At 38.0% G+C, this 19,542-nt stretch overlaps 2 protein-coding genes across 3 annotated transcripts in view; both read left to right on the top strand.

The window, feature by feature from the left end:
- Positions 1–3,249, top strand: part of LOC107656641 (probable phospholipid-transporting ATPase IIB) — a 53,843-nt gene extending 50,594 nt beyond the window's left edge. Inside the window, exons 29-30 of one of the 2 annotated variants that reach the window (XM_016444565.1) lie at positions 724–756; positions 1,071–3,249. In XM_016444565.1, coding sequence (XP_016300051.1) covers positions 724–756; positions 1,071–1,207 — 170 coding nt within the window. In that variant the 3' untranslated portion in view covers positions 1,208–3,249. The remainder of the gene's footprint in view (positions 1–723; positions 757–1,070) is intronic. The other variant, XM_016444566.1, reaches the window with a different exon arrangement.
- A 9,979-nt stretch (positions 3,250–13,228) lies between these two features.
- The window catches only part of LOC107656600 (nuclear factor of activated T-cells, cytoplasmic 1-like), a 42,692-nt gene continuing 36,378 nt past the window's right edge, over positions 13,229–19,542 (top strand). The window contains exons 1-3 of the mRNA XM_016444495.1: positions 13,229–13,420; positions 15,732–16,764; positions 16,884–17,043. Of these exons, the coding sequence (XP_016299981.1) occupies positions 13,402–13,420; positions 15,732–16,764; positions 16,884–17,043 (1,212 nt within the window). The 5' untranslated portion in view covers positions 13,229–13,401. The remainder of the gene's footprint in view (positions 13,421–15,731; positions 16,765–16,883; positions 17,044–19,542) is intronic.

Genomic DNA, 19,542 nt, shown 5'->3' with positions numbered 1-19,542 from the left:
ATGTAATTTAATTGTTTTATTTCATTTATTTATTTACTTATTCATATATCAATACCTTTTTTGTAGTTTTAAATACTTTTTGAATATTATTTACATGTCTACCTTCCTCCCTACCCATTTATTTATTATTATTATTTTTAGTTTATTTATTAATTAAATTTGACACTTTTTGCCTTTATTTTTTTATTAAAATTTCAAATAAAAGTGATTAACAAACATTTTTATATTTAAACAAATCAAAAATATAAAAATGTTTATTCCATCTATCTAGCTATTGTTCTATCTATTTATCGTTCTGTCTATAATTCTGTCTAGCATTTTATCCATCGTTCTATCTGTCTATCGTTCTATGGTTATGTTCTATCACTGCCATTTTTATCTATCTATCTATCTATCTATCTATCTATCTATCTATCTATCTATATATCTTTCACTTTATTGTTTTATCTGCCTGTCTGTCTGGCTATATAGTACATTTTTAATTCTCTCTCTCTCTTTCTCTCTCTCTCTACCTCCCTCCCTCCCTCCCTACTCTGTTTCCCCTTAAGCTTAAATAAAAGGCCAAATAAATGAAAATGTCCTCTGTAACAGATGTCCTATAGGCTCTGGTTTCAGTGTTCAAACCGAACACACATATTTAGTTCAGACTGATGTACAATAACTTCAGCTTTTAAGCTCTTTCTTCTTCTTTCTCTCCATCTCTGTTTTGTGACTGTGCCTCAGGCATAGGTCGCGTGACCTTAGGAGCTTTCCTGGGTAGGTTTGTCTTTCCCTGTGTTCACTCTGTTGTTTCACCAGCTATCATTTCCTGTCTCCACAAACATGTCCGTTCTCCTCCCTCGGGTTTCAGTCTCGTGTGGTGTGGGCCCCTGGATGAGAAGGAGCCATTCAAATGTGCCCTAACCCCGTGATCACTCATTTTTCAGAACATTCCATCGGTGAAGTGCATCCCATCCACTTCATCCACAGCCTAACAGACTTCTTTTTCATAACGTGTGAAAAAGGCGCCTTGATGATAATATAAACAGTTTGACCCTGACGTTTTATTCATCTGTTTTGTTTGTCTTCAGATCTTTCGTTTATCACGACACGGGTGTTCTTGTGGAAGGTGTGTGTCATCACACTGGTCAGCTGTTTGCCGCTCTACATCATCAAATATCTGAAGCGGAAATTCTCTCCACCAAGTTATTCCAAACTCTCCTCCTAAACTTTCCATATGGTCACATGGTGTCAAAAGGCATGCTGACACATTAATAAGCACACGTGACTGCTACATCAAACACTTTGAAACTCATCTGTTCCTTTTTTTTAAATGCTGGATGTTAGTTCACCAAAAAATTAACAAGCTAACATCATTAACCCACCCTCATGTTGTTCTAAACCTTTATGGAAACACAAAAAGAGAAGTGCTTGTATGGAAAGCTCCTTTCCATACAACGGTGACCATAGGGCTGTCAAAGAAATTGCACCATCTTAACGTCTGCTTTTGTGTTTTATCTTGAAGGAAATTCCTACACGTTTGAAATGACATGAGGGTGAGTAAATAATGACCAAACATTCATTTTTGAGTAAAACCATCACTTTAAGCATTAGCTACAAATGCCTGAAAGTGCTTTTATGATGCTGTTTATGTGCGCTTCATAAATGCTTTTTCAGTGACATAATGTGATTTGTGCGTGTATATATATATATTGACTTTGCCATTATAAACTAATATGAGTGTTTCTGTGCTCATCATGTTTCTGCACTTAAAGATGGTGGGACAGTTCTAAGATAAAACGGTGAGTAGTATTGAGTACTTGAAGAGGATAAAGCACAAAAAAGAGGTCAAGATAGTAATAAAAGAGAAGCCAAAGGGTTTTAGGCACCCACACCTGTCACTTTTTACTTACCGTAAATGTATACGAAGGAAAGATCAGCATTACATATTTTTATTGAATGGATTATGGATTTTTATAGTTTTTTTTTTTTTTGTGGTATGTAATGATGTTAATAGTTTCATGATGAAGTATCAGCTATAATGAACCTTTCATCATTAGTATTATCACACCTATTAGCACTTTTCCTTCTGATTTTGGCACATTCTGTATTATTAACTTTATTAATGAGATCTGGGTGGGCGGGACTTGATAAATACCTGTGGTTGTGATTGGAGTGTTCTGATTGCATGGCTGCATACTGAAGTTGAATTCGGACAGCTCTGGTTTTCTGTTGTTCTGCTGTGGCTGCCGCTGCCATATGATCCTGCTGCAAAACTGTGTAAATGTAAACCACAGCACAGCTTGTATTCTTACAGCGGGAACTATTTGTTCTGGGAACAACGGTCCTCTCAACCTGACATCCTAAAAGACATTGTATACACTTGACATTCGACTTTTTGACATTTGACAAATCAAACTTGATTGATGCATGTCTTGATTGACTTATTACGTATTGTAACGCCATGACATCGAAACAAGACATGAATGTAGTACTTTTGTTGGATCGGTGTTATAAATGAAAGACTTTAAGATCGTGAAAAACTGCAAACAAAGTATTTGGATGTTCTAGCTGCTTACAGATGCGCTGTCATTTTTGCTTTTCTTAAATCAACCTATGGCACACGCTCATCAGCAGTTCAGTTTTTATAGACAATGATGCCTCACAATCTTCAAATTATTTTGTTGGAGTTTTACAATTTTTTGAGGACAATTCACAGGAAATACTGCTCTAGTTTTGTCCCTTGATGACTGTGCTGACGGTGTGAAGTTGGCTCAATAATGTGTAAGATCATCTTGCCTTATCTTTATAGACCAAGTCAGCTGGTATGAGGAATGAGTTTTATCATTCACTTTATTTTCTAAACTGAGTGTGTGTTTACAATACTGAATGAGACGATGCCAAGCACGTGTGTCGTGCGCTGTTCCTTTCTTGCTGTGCATAATGGTGGATTTCCGTTCTGCTTTGAAGATGTTGAGTTGTACTGTACTCAGGAAAACCACTAACTGATTTCTTTTACTGTATATAAACCTTCAGTTAACCCTGTGACAGGCCTAACAACAATAGCTTATTTAATATTTGTGTGAGTATTTTGCTTTTGTTTTTCTGACTTTTTTTTTTTATTAACTGATACATGATTTAAAAATGTGATGTTTCTTTGGTGTTGTTACTGCGACTGCGGCCGCTGCTTCTGTGATTGTACGCTCAATGTCATCAGCACGATGGTTTCAGCAGTAGAATTTAACATTTACTGATGTCCGATTAAAGAGCAGTATGTTTCCAAATGGTCTTGGTGGGTGATTCCTTTTAAGAGGTCTTAATGTTTTTAGTGGTTTGCTTAAAATATTTTATATATATTAAGTACATATTGGCGTTAAAGCAATAAAGGTACAAATCACTTTTTTTTTTTTTTATTAAAGAAACAATTTGATATGCAAAATACACCAACCCTTTTTTCTAAAGTTACTGTAAGAACTGTTGAACAGTTTTTTTTTTTCTCTAATTTATGGGAAATTTGAGTTTATCACTAACTAAACCAACCAATTTATGTATGTATTTTGTTTAGGTATGCATTTATTTGTGCCTTTATCATAATTGAATTCATAATTTAATTGCTAGTTAATGAATGTTGAATACATCTGGTTGTAAAATGCTTCATATAGAATTTGAGTAAAAGGTGAGTACAAAATATGTTCTTAAACACTGACCCTGTTGCGAATAACAAACATTACTTAATATTTTGAAGTTTCAGGCCCCTTGTTTACCATAGTCATGGAAAGTGCTGTTTCATGTGGAAAGGACATGAGAAGCTTTGACAAACATCCATGGGAGGGCGCAGTTTGAGTGAGTATAAGCTTGTGTCTCTTAAATCTTTATAGTACAGCACTTTTTAACTTACCTGACAGTTATTTGTATGCATTGCTTATAACCACTAGAGGGCGGCATTTACACAGTATTTACTATGACAGAAGACCAACGTTGGGCCCACATGGAAACTACATGTGCTGGCAAGATTGCTGTTCAATAGGCTTTCAGAGTTGTGACCCTGGTTAAACCAATACATATTTTTATTGATTTTACACCTTTTTAAAATCCCCTCTATATATGATTTTCTATCATCTATTTTTTGGAAATAGAGTTGGACTAGATAGTGAAGGAAAAGCATCCGGCAAGTGTCCAGCTTATATGAACTTCTCAGACAGATGCAATGCTGTTGTCAAATTGTATATGATACTACTAAAGTTTGCGTAAAATATTTTTTAAATAAGTCTCTTATGCTCACCAAGGCTGCATTTATTTGGTCAAAAATACAGTAATAGTGTAAAATATTATTACAATTTAGAAGAACTAAATTGTAATAATATTTTACCCATCTGAATTTTCAGCAGCCATTACTCCAGTCTTCAGTGTCACATGATCTTTCAGAAATCATTCTAATATGCTGATGTTCTGCTCAAGAAATATTTCTTATTATTATAAATGTTGAAAACAGTTGTGCTGTTTAATGTTTTTGGGGAAACATAATTTTTAAAAATTTGATGAATAGGTTCAAAAGAACACCATTTTTAAAAATAGAAATCTATTAGATAACTTTCTAAATAACGTATAAATAACTTTTGATCAATTTAATGCATCTTTGCAAAAAAAAATTTTTTTTTTTTTTCAAAGAAAGTACTGACCCCAAACTTTTGAACTGTAGTGTGTGTAATATACACATTATTTTATTTGTTTTATTTCATTATTTGATGATTTTACCATTATTTTAAAATGTGTCCAAACCTTTGACTGGTAGTGTGTATTGTACTTACTGAGACAATGTGTTATCAAGCCCTCCGCCCAAACTCACCCACACACAATCTACAGAGCAGGAAACGTGTGGTTTACAGCGACCCCGTGCTAGATGATGGTCCACTGGCTCTAACATGCCAGGAAGCTTTCTCTTTCATCTTATCTATCTTTCTCTCTTCCTCCCTTTCCCTTCTCTCTATATCTCTATCTAGCTTTTCATCACTTCACTACATCAAAACTCAATTTTGCTGTGCCAGCTTTTGCTTAATATGACTCAAATCCGTTGCACGTGCCTGTATGGAGTCTCCACCCTTTGATGTGTCTGTGCACTGGACATTTCCGCAGAGGTGGTGGGGCAGTTGTGTTGTTTTATCAGCCACATGTGGGGCACAACACGCGTCATACTGTTTTGCTACTGTCTCAAGTGTATCTGTTTTTCCGAAGCATTGTGTTTCATGTAGGTGGACACAGATTCGGGATACACCTTTAGCCTAAGCACTTTCTTACCATCAATGAAAACTTTCAGCTGTGTTTGTCGACGATTATTTCAACAGTGTAAATGTCCACAGTCTGTCCATCAATATAACCTTCATGTTTAGTTTTATTTGTTTGGTTATTTATTTATTTACATCCTTAAAAGGGTGTTTGTGTTCTATTTATCTATCTATCTATCTATCTATCTATCTATCTAGATTATATTATTAATATATATATATATATATATATATATAATTTTATTATATTATTTATATTATTATTTTCTATCTGTATCTATATGTCTGTCTGTCTCTGTTGTTCTGTCTGTCGTTCTGTCATTCTATCTGTCTATTGATCTATTGTTCTGTCATTCTATCTGTCTATCGATCTATTGTTCTGTCGTTCTATCAGTCATTTGTCTGTCAGTCTATCTGTTTCTGACAGTTTGTGCAGACATTCTTTGGTTATTCAAACCGATTGTTGCAGCAGCTGTCCGGGTGGCTGGTCTCAGACGATCTTGGAGGTGAAGATGCTGGATGTGGAGGTCCTGGGCTGGTGTGGTTACACGTGGTCTGCGGTTGTGAGGCCAGTTGGATGTACTGCCAAATTCTCTGAAACGCCTTTGGAGACGGCTTATGGTAGAGAAATTAACATTCAATTCACGGGCAACAGCTCTGGTGGACATTCCTGCAGTCAGCATGCCAATTGCACGCTCCCTCAAAACTTGCGACATCTGTGGCATTGTGCTGTGTGATAAAACTGCATATTTTAGAGTGGCCTTTTATTGTGGCCAGCCTAAGGGACACCTGTGCAATAATCATGCTGTCTAATCAGCATCTTGATATGCCACACCTGTGAGGTGGATGATTATCTCGGCAAAGGAGAAGTGCTCACTAACACCGATTTTGACAGATTTATGAACAATATTTGAGAGAAATAGGCCTTTTGTGTACATACAAAAAGTCTTAGATCTTTGAGTTCAGCTCATGAAAAATGGGGGCAAAAACAAAAGTGTTGTGTTCATAATTTTGTTCAGTGTATATCTATTTATCTGTCTGTCTGTCGATCTATCGTTCTGTCATTCTATCTGTCTATCTATCCGTCTATCTATCATTCTATCGATCGTTCTATCATTCTGTCTATCGCTCTATATTATTATTTATGTCATTGATTATATTTTTAATATATATATATATATATATATATATAATTTTATTATATAACAAAATTAATTTTTATTGATTCATAACTTACACTTATCATGATTCATGTGCAGAATACAAATAATTTTATTTTTATTAAAATTACGGACACATTTATTTGATTATTATAGGTTTGTTATGAAGAAAAAATTGTTAATGTTGTGAATATGAAATACTTTGTATTATTTTATATCATTTTTTTTTTACAAAATAATGCTAAACTATAGTTTTAATAATAAAGCTAACATTACTAGTTTTATTTTATTATATTATATATATATATAATTTTATATTATTTATATTATTATTTTCTATCTGTCATCTATATCTATAGTTCTATTGTTCTATCGTTCTATTGTTCTGTCTTTCATTCTACCATTCTATCTATCTATCAGGTTGTTGTTCTTTCTGTCTATATGTTGTTTTACCATTCTGTGGTTATCTATCTGTCTCTCATTCCATCCAGACTATTTGTCATTCTTTCTGTCTTTCTGCCTGTTTGTTATTGAGCTAAAGATTCCCCTGAAAATGAATTATTATACAATTATTTAATATACATGAATGAAATAATGCAAAAAAAAAAATTTTTTTTTCTTAAATCTTTTTATTAATCTTGTGTTTTGTTCTGTTAAAATGTTTCTTAATTCTTCTCAGGTAAGAAAGGTGCTGTGTTTAAAAGAATTGGATTGACTGGTTAATTATTTTTGCCCACATTTATTGAGCCACGTGAAAATTGGGTAATTTATTCTCAGGGGCAGCATTTGCTCAATACCACTGTCTTAAAAATCGATTGGAATGACTTTCCTGCCGTTTGTTGCTCAACTCGCAGTATCGTGGACAGGTTAGTCACTGTTGTGTCTGTGCCCCACAGTGGAGCTCTGGGCAGAGGGTCTGTGTTTGCTCACTCAGCCTGTGGGAGCACATGAAATCCCTCCCCTCTGGAACACAGCCACAGTTGCCCGGCAACAACCTTACACAACAGGAAACAGACTTGGGGATTCCGTCACTGTGCCCAGTCAAAGGGAGCATTCAGTGGAGACAGGAAGCCCCAAGGTACAGCAGGGGGCAGGACTATAACGAAGGCCATGTCATGTAAATACCACCTCAAATTGCTGTTGCTGTTTCTACTTTAAGCACTTTATATGTTCATCAGCTTACTTTTAAATGTGGTCTGGATTTTATGACATGGACTCATAAGGCGCATCGTAAAAAGACTAAAATAACACATTTGATTGCAATCCCGTTGTGACTCAAAAAAACATGCTTTTCGAGTACTACATATTCTTCTCCATGTATTTTCAACCTGCCTAGCATGGTCACATTTAACCCATGATACATATTTTCAGTTGCTCATGGAGCCCTAGTCATCTGAAGTTCAACTTCTGCATCCAAACTGGGTTTTATCTGTTTTATCTATTTTGGAAAGAAAGAAAAAAAAAAACTGGAACCTTGAGGTCTTTTCCAGAAGACCACCATCAAATCAGTCATTCCCAGTATAGTCACCCACAAATATGATGATGAGACCTGCCAGCCAGCCGGGACATTGATTGTAAGAAGTGAGTGGACATCAATGACTCCCCCTTTCTGGACCAATCACGGCACAGACAGAGGAACAGTTGGGTGCACATGGGGGTTGAATGTGGTTTTGGTATATTTTAACAACTTTTAAATGCTGACACATCATTAGTGATGCACATGCATATTATGATTCATGCCATTGTTATGAGTGTGCAGCCTTTTTTAAACATCTCCGAGACAGATGATTCAACATCTGTGGCATTAGTTATGGACTCACGTTACATAGTCTCACATGTCTTTGCTGTCTGTGGCATGCCATGCGTCGATACATATAATAGCACATTGCCGCCCATGTATCCTGTTTGGAAACATAATTTGTCATTTGTGTATTCTCGAAAACCTTATAAAGTAAACACAGCAGTGCATCATGCTGACACACGAGCCATGCTAACTGCATTAGCACTCATTGTATTATCATTATCATTAGTGTTAGTAGTTCTTGAAGTCGTAAAGCCACTGCTACTCCTGTTCATAGCAGTTATTAAGGTGTCTTTGGAATATAAATGAGAAAATTATGACTAAATTTCATGTCCCAGTGTTGCAGTGAGAGTAAACTGGATGACCTGCCTTCGGGGGCGTCTAATGAATTATTACACAAGGTTCTGGAATACTCCTTTCTGATTGGTCAATCTCGCCATCCAGTGATCTGATATTGACCATTGGTGATTTTTGTCCAGAGGCGCAAACCCCGCCGCTTCCAGACGATTCTAAAGATTACACTGATCATGTCAATCCCTTCTCTAAACCTCAGCATAGGAAATCCTTATAGAAAGCATTATAGTTTAATGCGATTTGATCCATCTATGGACTCTTTTTCTGAACTTTGAACTTAACCCATGAAGTCTGAACTATTCTTGATGGGAGGCTGCATGAACTGACCAATGAAATCAGCTGTGGGGCGGGCTTTGCACCTCGTGTTCTCATTTCATATACAACTGGAGGCATCTTGAGTTATGGCTGTGTCCAAAATCACCCTCTATATCCTTATGTAATGCACTATTTGATGGCACAGCCATTTGTAGTGGTGTCTGAAACCAAAGTGGACATTATTGAGTGCACTCATTCGATCCCATGCACCAAAATAACAGACGTGCAGCCCATGTACACTCAGCTGAGCACTGTCAACGTCGCCCTGAATTCCCATGTTTCAACAGAAGGCGTGCATCTATATGACTTCAGAGGAATTCAAAATTAATTATATACTGTGATATTGTTGCAGTGTTTGTCTTATTGATTGGCCAGTTGTTTTATAATATATATTGCTTCTTAGCAGACGATGATGTTTTCCTTGAAAATACTTTTCTACTCAAAAAGTCATAATTCAAAGTGTTAGCAAGTGTTACTTGCCATTTCTTTGTAATTATTTGTGAAAATTACTAGCAATTTCTGAGTGAAAGTTGTTTTAAAGTAAATCCCACACCTTTTTTCCAGTGTAACATTTTAAATTAATTTAACATTTTAAATCATTATTACATGTCTGTTTATTTGGTCAGTAACCATGTAATAAGAGGAATTATGTACTGTCATCGCTGATGTCGGTTTAGATCTAAATCTAATAATAGATAACAAAAGGTCTTTGTAGGGACTACGAAATACACCAGCTTTTTGGCATATACTGTGCTGTAAAGCTGAGACGAACAAAAGATCCGGAACTGTCCGGCTGGTGCTTAAAAACCCCTGCCCTCAACAACGGGCAGACAGAGTGGAAAAACTACTAGGCCAACTGACGTAGAACTAGGCGCACGTCAATCAGCACAGTTAGCGCTATTTATTACCTTCAGCCTGGAAGCTGTGTTTACTGCGGCACGCAGCTCGCTTTCACATAGCTGGGGAGGACAGGGAGGCCCTGCCCACATCCCCTCAAGCCCACTTAGGGCCCCTAACCAGTGGGTGAGAGCTTTCCATGAGGTCAAACAAACACATTTGACCCACAGAACAGCAGGAGAGAGAGGACTGTAAGAGAGGGTAATGGTACAATTACCATGTTCCCATGATGAAAGAAACAGCTAGTGTTTCATAAATGCACTAATTCCTGATGCAATTATATATCCTGTGCGTGTGGAGTGAAGGCTATTTGGCTCTCTTTTGTTACTCGACCTGGATGAATTCTTAGTGGGGGCAAACACTGCACAGCTACTTCAAAACATGCCCATGTCAGAGAGCTTGCAAAAGGCTCAGCCACATCAAAAAAGCCATTCATTTTCCTAATAAGAGGGAAACCGTATGCAATGTGTAAACCTTTGTGCACTGAGAAACCATGATACTGTATGTGCAGATGTAATTCTTTGTGCAGAGATTGAAAGTACACTGAACAAAATTATAAACGCTCTGAAACGCCTTTGGAGATGGCTTATGGTAGAGAAATGAACATTCAATTCACGGGCAACAGCTCTGGTGGACATTCCTGCAGTCAGCATGCCAATTGCACGCTCCCTCAAAACTTGCGACATCTGTGGCATTGTGCTGTGTGATAAAACTGCACATTTTAGAGTGGCCTTTTATTGTGGCCAGCCTAAGGCACACCTGTGCAATAATGATGCTGTCTAATCAGCATCTTGATATGCCACACCTGTGAGGAGGATGGATTATCTTGGCAAAGGAGAAGTGCTCACTAACACAGATTTAGACAGGTTTGTGCACAATATTTGAGAGAAATAGGCCTTTTGTGTACATAGAAAAAGTCTTAGATCTTTGAGTTCAGCTCATGAAAAATGGGGGCAAAAACAAAAGTGTTGCGTTTATCATTTTGTACAGTGTACTTATCTATCTATCTATCTATCGTTCTATTATTCTATATTTTGGGTCTTATTTGGGACTGTTTTGGGGTCTGAAAAACGTACTTGCATTAAAATTATGCAAAGTTTAGGATCAGTGGCATGGGAAGGGTGAATTGCATGAGAATCTTTTGAAACCTTTCACACAGTAATACTAAAAAATGCAAATATGCATTATTATTATTATGACAGTACATGTCACTATTTACAATGAGGTGCTAATTAAGATCCATGTTTTCAATAGTAAGTACAAATAATGTTGTGTATTGCAGTATGAGAATTCTGCACTAAATGCTAACATTTGCCAACATTTCTTGGCTTCAAGAAAGTCCTAGATGATACCCGATGACGCAGCGAATCGCACCCCACTGGAAAGTTGTCAAAACCGAAATCATAGTTGCCCGGGCTGCCAACAGTATCTTGTGATTTTCAGATCCCATTTCCCTGCACTGTGATGTCCTAAAAAAAAATGACCGGAGCTGTTAGTCTGTTTATTCAATCGCTATAAACGCACTGCTACGTGAAGAGTCTCACAGAGATGGTAGGCTATTTGTGTCTATTAATGGGACAATAGAAATTATTAACATGATAATGGCTTCTTAAACTGCCTTTGTTTTTCAAAACAGCCACATTTGATTTTTCTCTGTTTCCAGTAGCTGCTGGACATGTTGGCTCTTTCGACTTTTTTTTTCTTTTTTCTTCAGCGTTTCATTGCCTATTCGTAAGTGAATCTTTATTTTTAATCGGCTCTTCTACCAGTTAAACCTAACTGCTCCGAAAGGTTTGATCAAAATTGGACTGAATAAATTATTAAATATCAGACTGAATCGGTAAGAGTATAGCTCTAAAGCAGGGGTGTCAAACTCAATTCCTGGAGGGCCAGCTAGGGCCCTGCCGAGTTTAGATTCAACCCAAATTAAACACACCTGATCCAACTAATCAAGTCATTCAGGCTTATTTGAAAACTACATGGTATGTGTGTTGGAACAAAACTCTGCAGGGCTCCGGCCCTCCAGGAATTGAGTTTGACACCCCTGCTCTAAAGTTGACTGAATCGGTCGAAATTAAGGAAGCTTACATGTCTGACTCGCAGTGATTCGGGTTAGTATTCGGTTAGTACTGACTCATTGAACTGAGAGCCGTCTCTTTCGATGCTTGACACGTAATGAGAACCAATGAAAAACTGATGAGGTGAAAAGTAAGTTTAAAGGGGTCATATGATGCGATTTCAAGTTTTCCTTTCTCTTTGGAGTGTTACAAGCTGATTGTGCATAGATAAGATCCCTGAAGTTGCAAAGACTAAAGTCTCAAACCCAAAGAGATATTCTTTATCAAAGTTAAGACTCTGCCACGCCCCCCTAAAACGGCTCGTTCTAACACGCCCCCACATATCTGCCTCACTATGTGGAAATATTTCCATAATGCCGCCCAGATGTGTTTGCGGTGTTCGGCCAATCACAATGCACTGGGTCAGCTGGCCAATCAGAGCAGACTGCGCTTGTCGGAAGGAGGGACTTTGTAGAAAGCGAAGCGTTTGAGAGAGGCGGGGCATAGAGGACCAACAATAATGTACAGTATTTGAAAAATAATGTGTTTTTTGAACATTAAAGCATGTCAACATATTCTGTTACACCACATACACAAAATAATGATCTTTAAAAAAGCATCATATGACCCCTTTAATAACAGAAATGTTTACAAAACTTAAATGTATGACAACTTTATAATAAAACACAATGTTTTTTAATGAGTGTTTAATTAGCCTAAAACTTGCAAAACCCTCTTCAGCTAAAATATTTTAGTGTTATTGTTAATGCAAAATTTTTTTTTATTCTAATTTACTTTGTTTTATGAGCCGAATCCTGGCTGCAACTGGGACATATGAACTTAAGAAAAACACCTTCCTATAATCTAATAGACAGAAATATTATAAACAACGATATTTGCCTACATGGCTCTATTGGCCTATTCTATGCCGGGATGTCAGGGTAGTCAACCGCTGAATCATTACTTGAGCCGGTTCTTTAAAACGAACTGTTCGAAAGAACCGATTCGCAGAAATGAGTTGGACTTCCCTTCTCTAGCAGATGAGCATGCGCACACGCCGGTTCATTTGCCTTGGGTTTCAACGGCTCCACATCTGGAAATGTTGAGAGGAGAGAATCCCTCTCTTCGTCTGCTGTCGAGTTTGAGACGTGGTGCCTGCGTCACTCCATAAGGAGGCGGGGCTACACGGAGGTGTTTCCCGGCTTTATATAGATACAGAGACCGTTCCATCGCAAAGCAGTGCGTCACCAGAACCCCTGGAAATGAACGTGCAAGTCCAGAATAGAAAATATAACGAGTTAGACAAACTGTATTAAAAGAATATTCATACAGTTTTGCGTTGTTATTGCATGCGCTTTTAAGTGTTTCGAAAGTGAGCTTTCAAATCAATTATACAGTTTTCTCGTGACTGGAATACACCTTTATTGCGGTAGAAGTAAGCATTTTTTATCACAGATATCTGGACTCGTTATATTGGGAAATAAAAGCCTCATCGGACACTGCCGTGCGTATTGGGAAAGTGCGTTGAACTTGGTGTAAGTTTACACTTCGCAAGCATGAAATCCGCAGAGGAAGGTAAGATTAAATGCATCCACTCATACCGAGTCATATTTCACCCTAATGTGTTTCTGTATTATTATTTTGATATTAGTATCATTGAACCTATTAATACTGATTCACGCATGCTTGCTTGTGAATTTACCTTTCGTGATGATAAAATAAATCAAAATCTGCTATCGTGCACGCACTATCTGTTACTAGGGGAGACCTGGGAGTGTTGTAACACATTTGTTTTCAACTTCTCTAACTCCATGTGTATCATGTGTCTCAAACTTTGACATAACGTTCCCATATTTGTCTGCTATAAATTAAAGTAATTAAAAAATCTGCGGCATGTTCCTAAACTGTGTAAATTAATGTCAAAAGTCTGCTCTTGTAATCTATCCAATCTAACGAGTGAGTTGTGACAGTAGGAGGGGTGGTTAACACTTTATAGAAAACATGGGCATTTTAATTTCTCATTTATTTATTTTTAATAACTCACTGCCCCAATGCAATAATAAATTGTATTTGCTAAATAAAGCTAAATAATATATAGCTATATAAATTATAGCTAAATAAATTCATCAATTAAAATACACACACACACATATATATATATATATTTATTTATATATATTAGTACAATCTTTGTGTGTCCGTTATAGGACTTTGAAAAGTTGTGTTACAACCCTCCCCATGTTTATTAATGATTTCACCCCAGAAGCTAATTTCTGATTGGTTATTGGTGGTGTTATAGCTTGCCCTGTGCTACTGCTCTGTTGTGGTTGTTGCTTTTTTTTTTTTGGTCTAGTGGAAATAAAGTTATTTCTTATTTAATCAATGGGCTGAATGAGTTTTTCTCCGTTTAACAGACTGCAGAAGGGAGTGGTGGGCGTGATGAAGATGAATAAGCAGGGATGTTATTTAGATTGTGGGTTTTTGCATCCCTCTCTTTGCAGCAACTGTGCATTTCACAAGATAACTTAGATTATAGTTCATAATGGCAGCTGTACTAAAACAAATCAAGTTCTCATATTTTCTGCTGAGAAAAGTAACTTAAACCAGCCTTAAGGTGGTTTCCTGGTCTTTGCTGGTTTAAGATGGCCTCCCAGTCCATCATTTAGCTGATCTACAAGCTGGTCTCCTAACTTGACCTGCTGAAATGTGCCCAAAACTCTTTTAAATCCAACCAGCAGACCAGCATAATCATGCTGAAATGCCAGCAAACCTGCTTAGGCTGATTTAAGGTGTTTTATTTCAGTGGGGTTACTAATATACTTGTAGTAATCAGTAATTTAGTACTTTTATTTTATTTTTTTAAAGTTATCAGAATCACATAGTGTATACTTATGGCTTGCTTACAAAAATCTAATATGTAGTTGTTAACTTGATTCAAAACGATACATACATTAGGGATACATTAGCGTGCTATCAGTATCCAGGGTGCTTTGTTGCGCTGTGGTCACATTTTCAGGTATCCGTGTTTTTAATCGTCCTCTAAAGTAGCAAGAAATCGTTGCAAATTTTATTCCAAGCAGAGCCAGTAGTGACTGTGCGCCAGTTTGGGCTAACTTACATTACATATATTTCCTCCAGGTTGGACTGACTGACTACAGTGACTCACTCAACTAAACTGTGTTTCCCCCCCCCCCTTTTGCAGTGATCACTCATTAAAATAATACATTTCTATGTCTTAATGGGATAGTAGCTGTATAGACAAAAACTTTGATAGGCCAGATGATTATTATTAATGTTTTTTTTTGTTGTTGTAATTTTCTAAAAGTTTTTGGATAAGCTACAAGTACTCTAAAATGCTAAAGTGGTCAATGATTCATCTCCAGGAACCATTATCTTTTGTATATATTTTTACATTTTCTGCACAAGACATTTTGCGTTGTACCTGCTGTATATACATTGCATAGAAGCAAATGTTTGCCCCTGTTTTTCGACAGAGATTGCTTATGAGTATTGGTTTTCCATCTGGTTTTGTCCTCAGGATGTTATTTTTAACGTTTTGTTATTTTTGGCCTGCTATTTGTGTATCACTCACCTTGCTTCCTCTGCAGAGGTTGTGGCTTTTAACCACAACGTCAACGCTTCTGACTGACAGTTATTACTTATAAAGAATAGAGTGTCATTTTTAACACCCTTTTTATACCAAATGGCAGTTCTTTAAAAAAAAGTTTATTATGTGGATAATTGTAAAAACATCAATCTTCTTACAATACTCTGTGTGCAGCTACATGCACACTCTTCAAGAAATATCTTTTGCACCTATGCTCTTTTATCTCAATAGCTTATTTTTAGTTGCAATATCTCATGAAAATGTGATTGCACCTTACAGATGCATATGGTTACAGCCAAAACAACAGCATCTCACTAGCTCTGAGCAACCCCTGCCCAACCTCCCAGTACCACAATCTCCAGACCAGCCCTTCCTTGTCGATATCCATCAGTCAGCCATCTTCATTCTCCCCTCAAGATGACATGAGATCAGTGGGTTATTTCCAAACATCCGGCACCAGGTCCAATGGAGCTCCCACATTGGAAAGTCCACGCATTGAGATAACAGCTTACGGGCAGTTCCCCGAGGACGAAGTGGAGGAGAACAGCGTTCCCGTGACCAAGCGAGTCAATTCCATAGTGACATTAACTTTGCCAAGCATTGACGGTTATCGTGACCCCACTTGCCTCAGCCCGGCAAGCAGCGTGTCTTCCCGTAGCTGCCATTCAGATGCATCTTCGTACGAATCAGGCTTCTCGTACAACTACGACAACTCGCCGCAGAACTCGCCGTGGCAGTCTCCCTGTGTCTCCCCGAAAGGTTCCTCATCTCTGCAGTCTTGCACACTTGGTGCTTCTCCACGCCATTCTCCCTCCGGTTCTCCCCGTACCAGTATAACCGACGACAGCTGGATGGGCACCCGAGGCTCACGACCGAATTCTCCTTGTGGCAGTAAACGGAAGTACAGCTTCAATGGTGGCCCGTCGCACAAGTACCATCCGTACACGCCGAATCAATCCCCAGGGCTGTCGCCACACACTTCGCCCCGTCTCAGCGTGACGGAGGACACCTGGCTGCCCAACACCAATCAGTACACCAACTCCGCCATTGTTGCCGCCATTAATGCCCTCACCACAGATGGAATAGCAGATCCTGGGGAGGGGATCCCTTTGAAGTCCCGCAAGACCAGTCTGGAGCACAGCGCCTCAATGAACCTGAAAGTAGAACCAGGTGGAGAGAAGACAGGATCCCTGGAGCTTTGCCAGGAGGACTTCTCCTCAGCACGCCTGCCCTTCAAAAAAGAGACCTACTGCAGCGGCTTCTTGGATGTGCCCCAACACCCATATTGGTCCAAGCCCAAGCCTTACATCAGGTTGGTAGCACATAATTTTTTATTTATTTTTTATTCCAAATATTTCAGCCACTTATCTATGCTAACCAAAGTTCTTTCTTTCTCTTTGCCTCATTACTCTCTCACTCTTATTTTCGAAGTCCATCGTTGCCTGCTCTTGATTGGCAGTTGCCTTCCAGTTCAGGGCCGTACAGCCTGCAGATTGAGGTCCAACCCAAGTCCCATCACCGTGCTCACTACGAGACTGAAGGCAGCAGAGGGGCCGTAAAAGCACTAGCGGGAGGGCATCCAGTGGTCCAGGTATAAGTTCAGAGTCTCTCAGAGGCAGTAGGGGTTCTCAAAGAAATAGTTCACCCAAAAATGAAGTCTGTCATCATTTATTAACCGTTATGAAGTTCCAAACCTGTACAACTTTCTTTCTTCTGAGGAATAATGTTTCAACTGCTTTTTTCCATAATATGAAATCCAGTGGGGTCCAAAAGAGCATTGGACTGCAATGAATTTCATTGTATGGACAAATAAATATTGAGACATTTTTCAAAATATCTGCTTTTGAGTTCCACAGAAGAAAGTTATATCGGTTTTGAATGACATGAGGGCAAGTAAATGATCACAGAATTTTTTATTTTTGTGTGAACTTAAGCCTTAAAGGGGTAATTTACCACTGGTAATGTGGGCTTTTAATAATGGTGTTTTTAATAATGACATTTTGTCAAAAAGTCCTGCAGACTTTAAAAATGGATATTTGGGTGCAGATACACATTATTCATTTATATGTATGTACATTATAACAATACAAAGCTGGTTGAAAATCAGTGTAAACAAGAATATCAAAAGCTGCAGGGTTAATTTTTAACTAGGATGATGCAGGAAATTATTAGTTAGATTGCAGTACAAGTCTTCTAGTAATATACATTATAGCACAAACGTTTGGGGTCATTACATTTTTTTTTCTTTGAAAGTAGTCTCTTATGCTTCACAAGGCTGCATTTATTTGATCAAAAACACAGTATATTTTGAAATATTCTTACAATTTAAAATAACTCTTTTCTATTTTGATATATTTTAAAATGTAATTTATTCCTGCAATGACAAAGCTGAATTTTCAGCATCATTACTCCAGTCTTCAGTGTCACATGATCCTTCAGAAATCATTATAATATGCTGATTTGGTGCTCAAGAAACATTTCTTATTGTCAGTGCTGAAAAAGTTGTGCTGCTTAATATTTTTTTTTTTTTCAGGATTCTATGATGAATACAAGTTCAAAAGAACAGCATTTCATTTGAAATAGAAGAAAATCTTACTGACCCTAAAATTTTGAACAGTAATGTATATACATTTTAATACTATAGCTACCATTCATTTGGGAGATTTTCACAGAATGTCTTATTTTTAACCATTTTTAGTCAACATCCTGCAACATCCTCTCTATGATGTGCCATGGTGGTATATATTCACTCTCTCATTGTTTTTGTTGATGTAAGAAAACTTCCTTGTATTTGTTTTCTCTCAAGTCATAGTGACACACTGTGATTTAAACCCTTATATAATATATTGCTCAATATACTGCCATGTCAAAGTTCAGGAAGCGTGTCTGAAGTACTTCTGATATTTCACAAGACCACAGTGTCATGGTGTCCATCCGTTCTGCTTAACAGACACGGGTGAGTCGCGAACCTCATTTGCTTTCGTAGCTGAATCATGGGTATTCAGCGCACGAGTTGGTTGCAGATGCTCACTAATGGATAACAGAATTCCTAAAGACAGGAGTCGTGGTTTTATCTGAAAAAAAAAAATCACTGTGGTTGGACGTGACTCTTGAGGTATGCGAACCACAGTCTCCACGACCGCTTTATTTACTAAAATCGCTGTTAAAGGTGAACTCAACATTTCGGTGTACATCTGTGGCTGCTGGGTACTTGAATTCAAAATAATGAGGTGCTAATGATTGTGAATACGTGGCTCAGTGCGACTCCCATCTGAAAAAACAAGGTCCTCTCACCCTCGTGTTTTATATTTTTTTAATTCATTGCTGTTTCCAGCCTAGTGCACAGGCTGCCTTTTGTTTAGCTGAAGGTCCTTGTACTGCACTGACATCATGTGCAACAGCATCGTGTGGAGGCGTCCAGTCTCCGCTGCACACAGTTCTGGCAGGCTAGTAAAAGGGGAGTGTTTCGAAAGAGCCCCAAACAAGCTTGTCCCATTCTGTAAACCATCAGATTAGAGAGCGCTTTCAAATGCACATGTTCTTCTTTTAGCGGACGGCACCTCCCTTCATGCTCTGTCACCACTGATGTCCTCCGCAGAGGATCTCAGTCAATGTGCAAGTTATTTTGTGACCTTCAGCAGAGTTGTTAAAAGTACTTTGACAGTAATTTTTGGGTTGTATCAAAGTATTTCAAATAAAGTTCTACTTTATCACAAACCAAATAGACTTGCCATTATAATTTGCACCCTGATCTTAACGAATCAGCTGTATTTTCAGTATTTTAAGCACCTACTTCATGTATTCCCATAACTATGTGAGTCACTATAGCCTCAGAGTTAGACTTAGACCACCCCCTCCCCCCCTTATGTCTCTCCACTTGGGGTTTGGTGGTTTTCGGTGGTCAGGATTTCTGTACCCAGGCTGCTAGAGCCCCGTCTCTCTTTTTCTCTCTCCCCCTGCTCGGGTTCCTGGTGGTTTCTGTCAGATTTTTTGTATCCTGGATGCAGTTTGACCACATGCGCCATCGGATTGACGGTAGACGTGAGTGTGTAGCCTCTGAAGTAAGCCTGCCGCACCACCGCTATGTGCT

This window comes from Sinocyclocheilus anshuiensis, unplaced genomic scaffold, assembly GCF_001515605.1.
Source record: "Sinocyclocheilus anshuiensis isolate Anshui unplaced genomic scaffold, SAMN03320099.WGS_v1.1 scaffold1393, whole genome shotgun sequence".
Lineage (NCBI taxonomy): Eukaryota > Metazoa > Chordata > Actinopteri > Cypriniformes > Cyprinidae > Sinocyclocheilus > Sinocyclocheilus anshuiensis.
The sequence above is the reverse complement of the archived record's forward strand: the minus strand, read 5'-3'. Positions and strand labels throughout refer to the sequence as shown.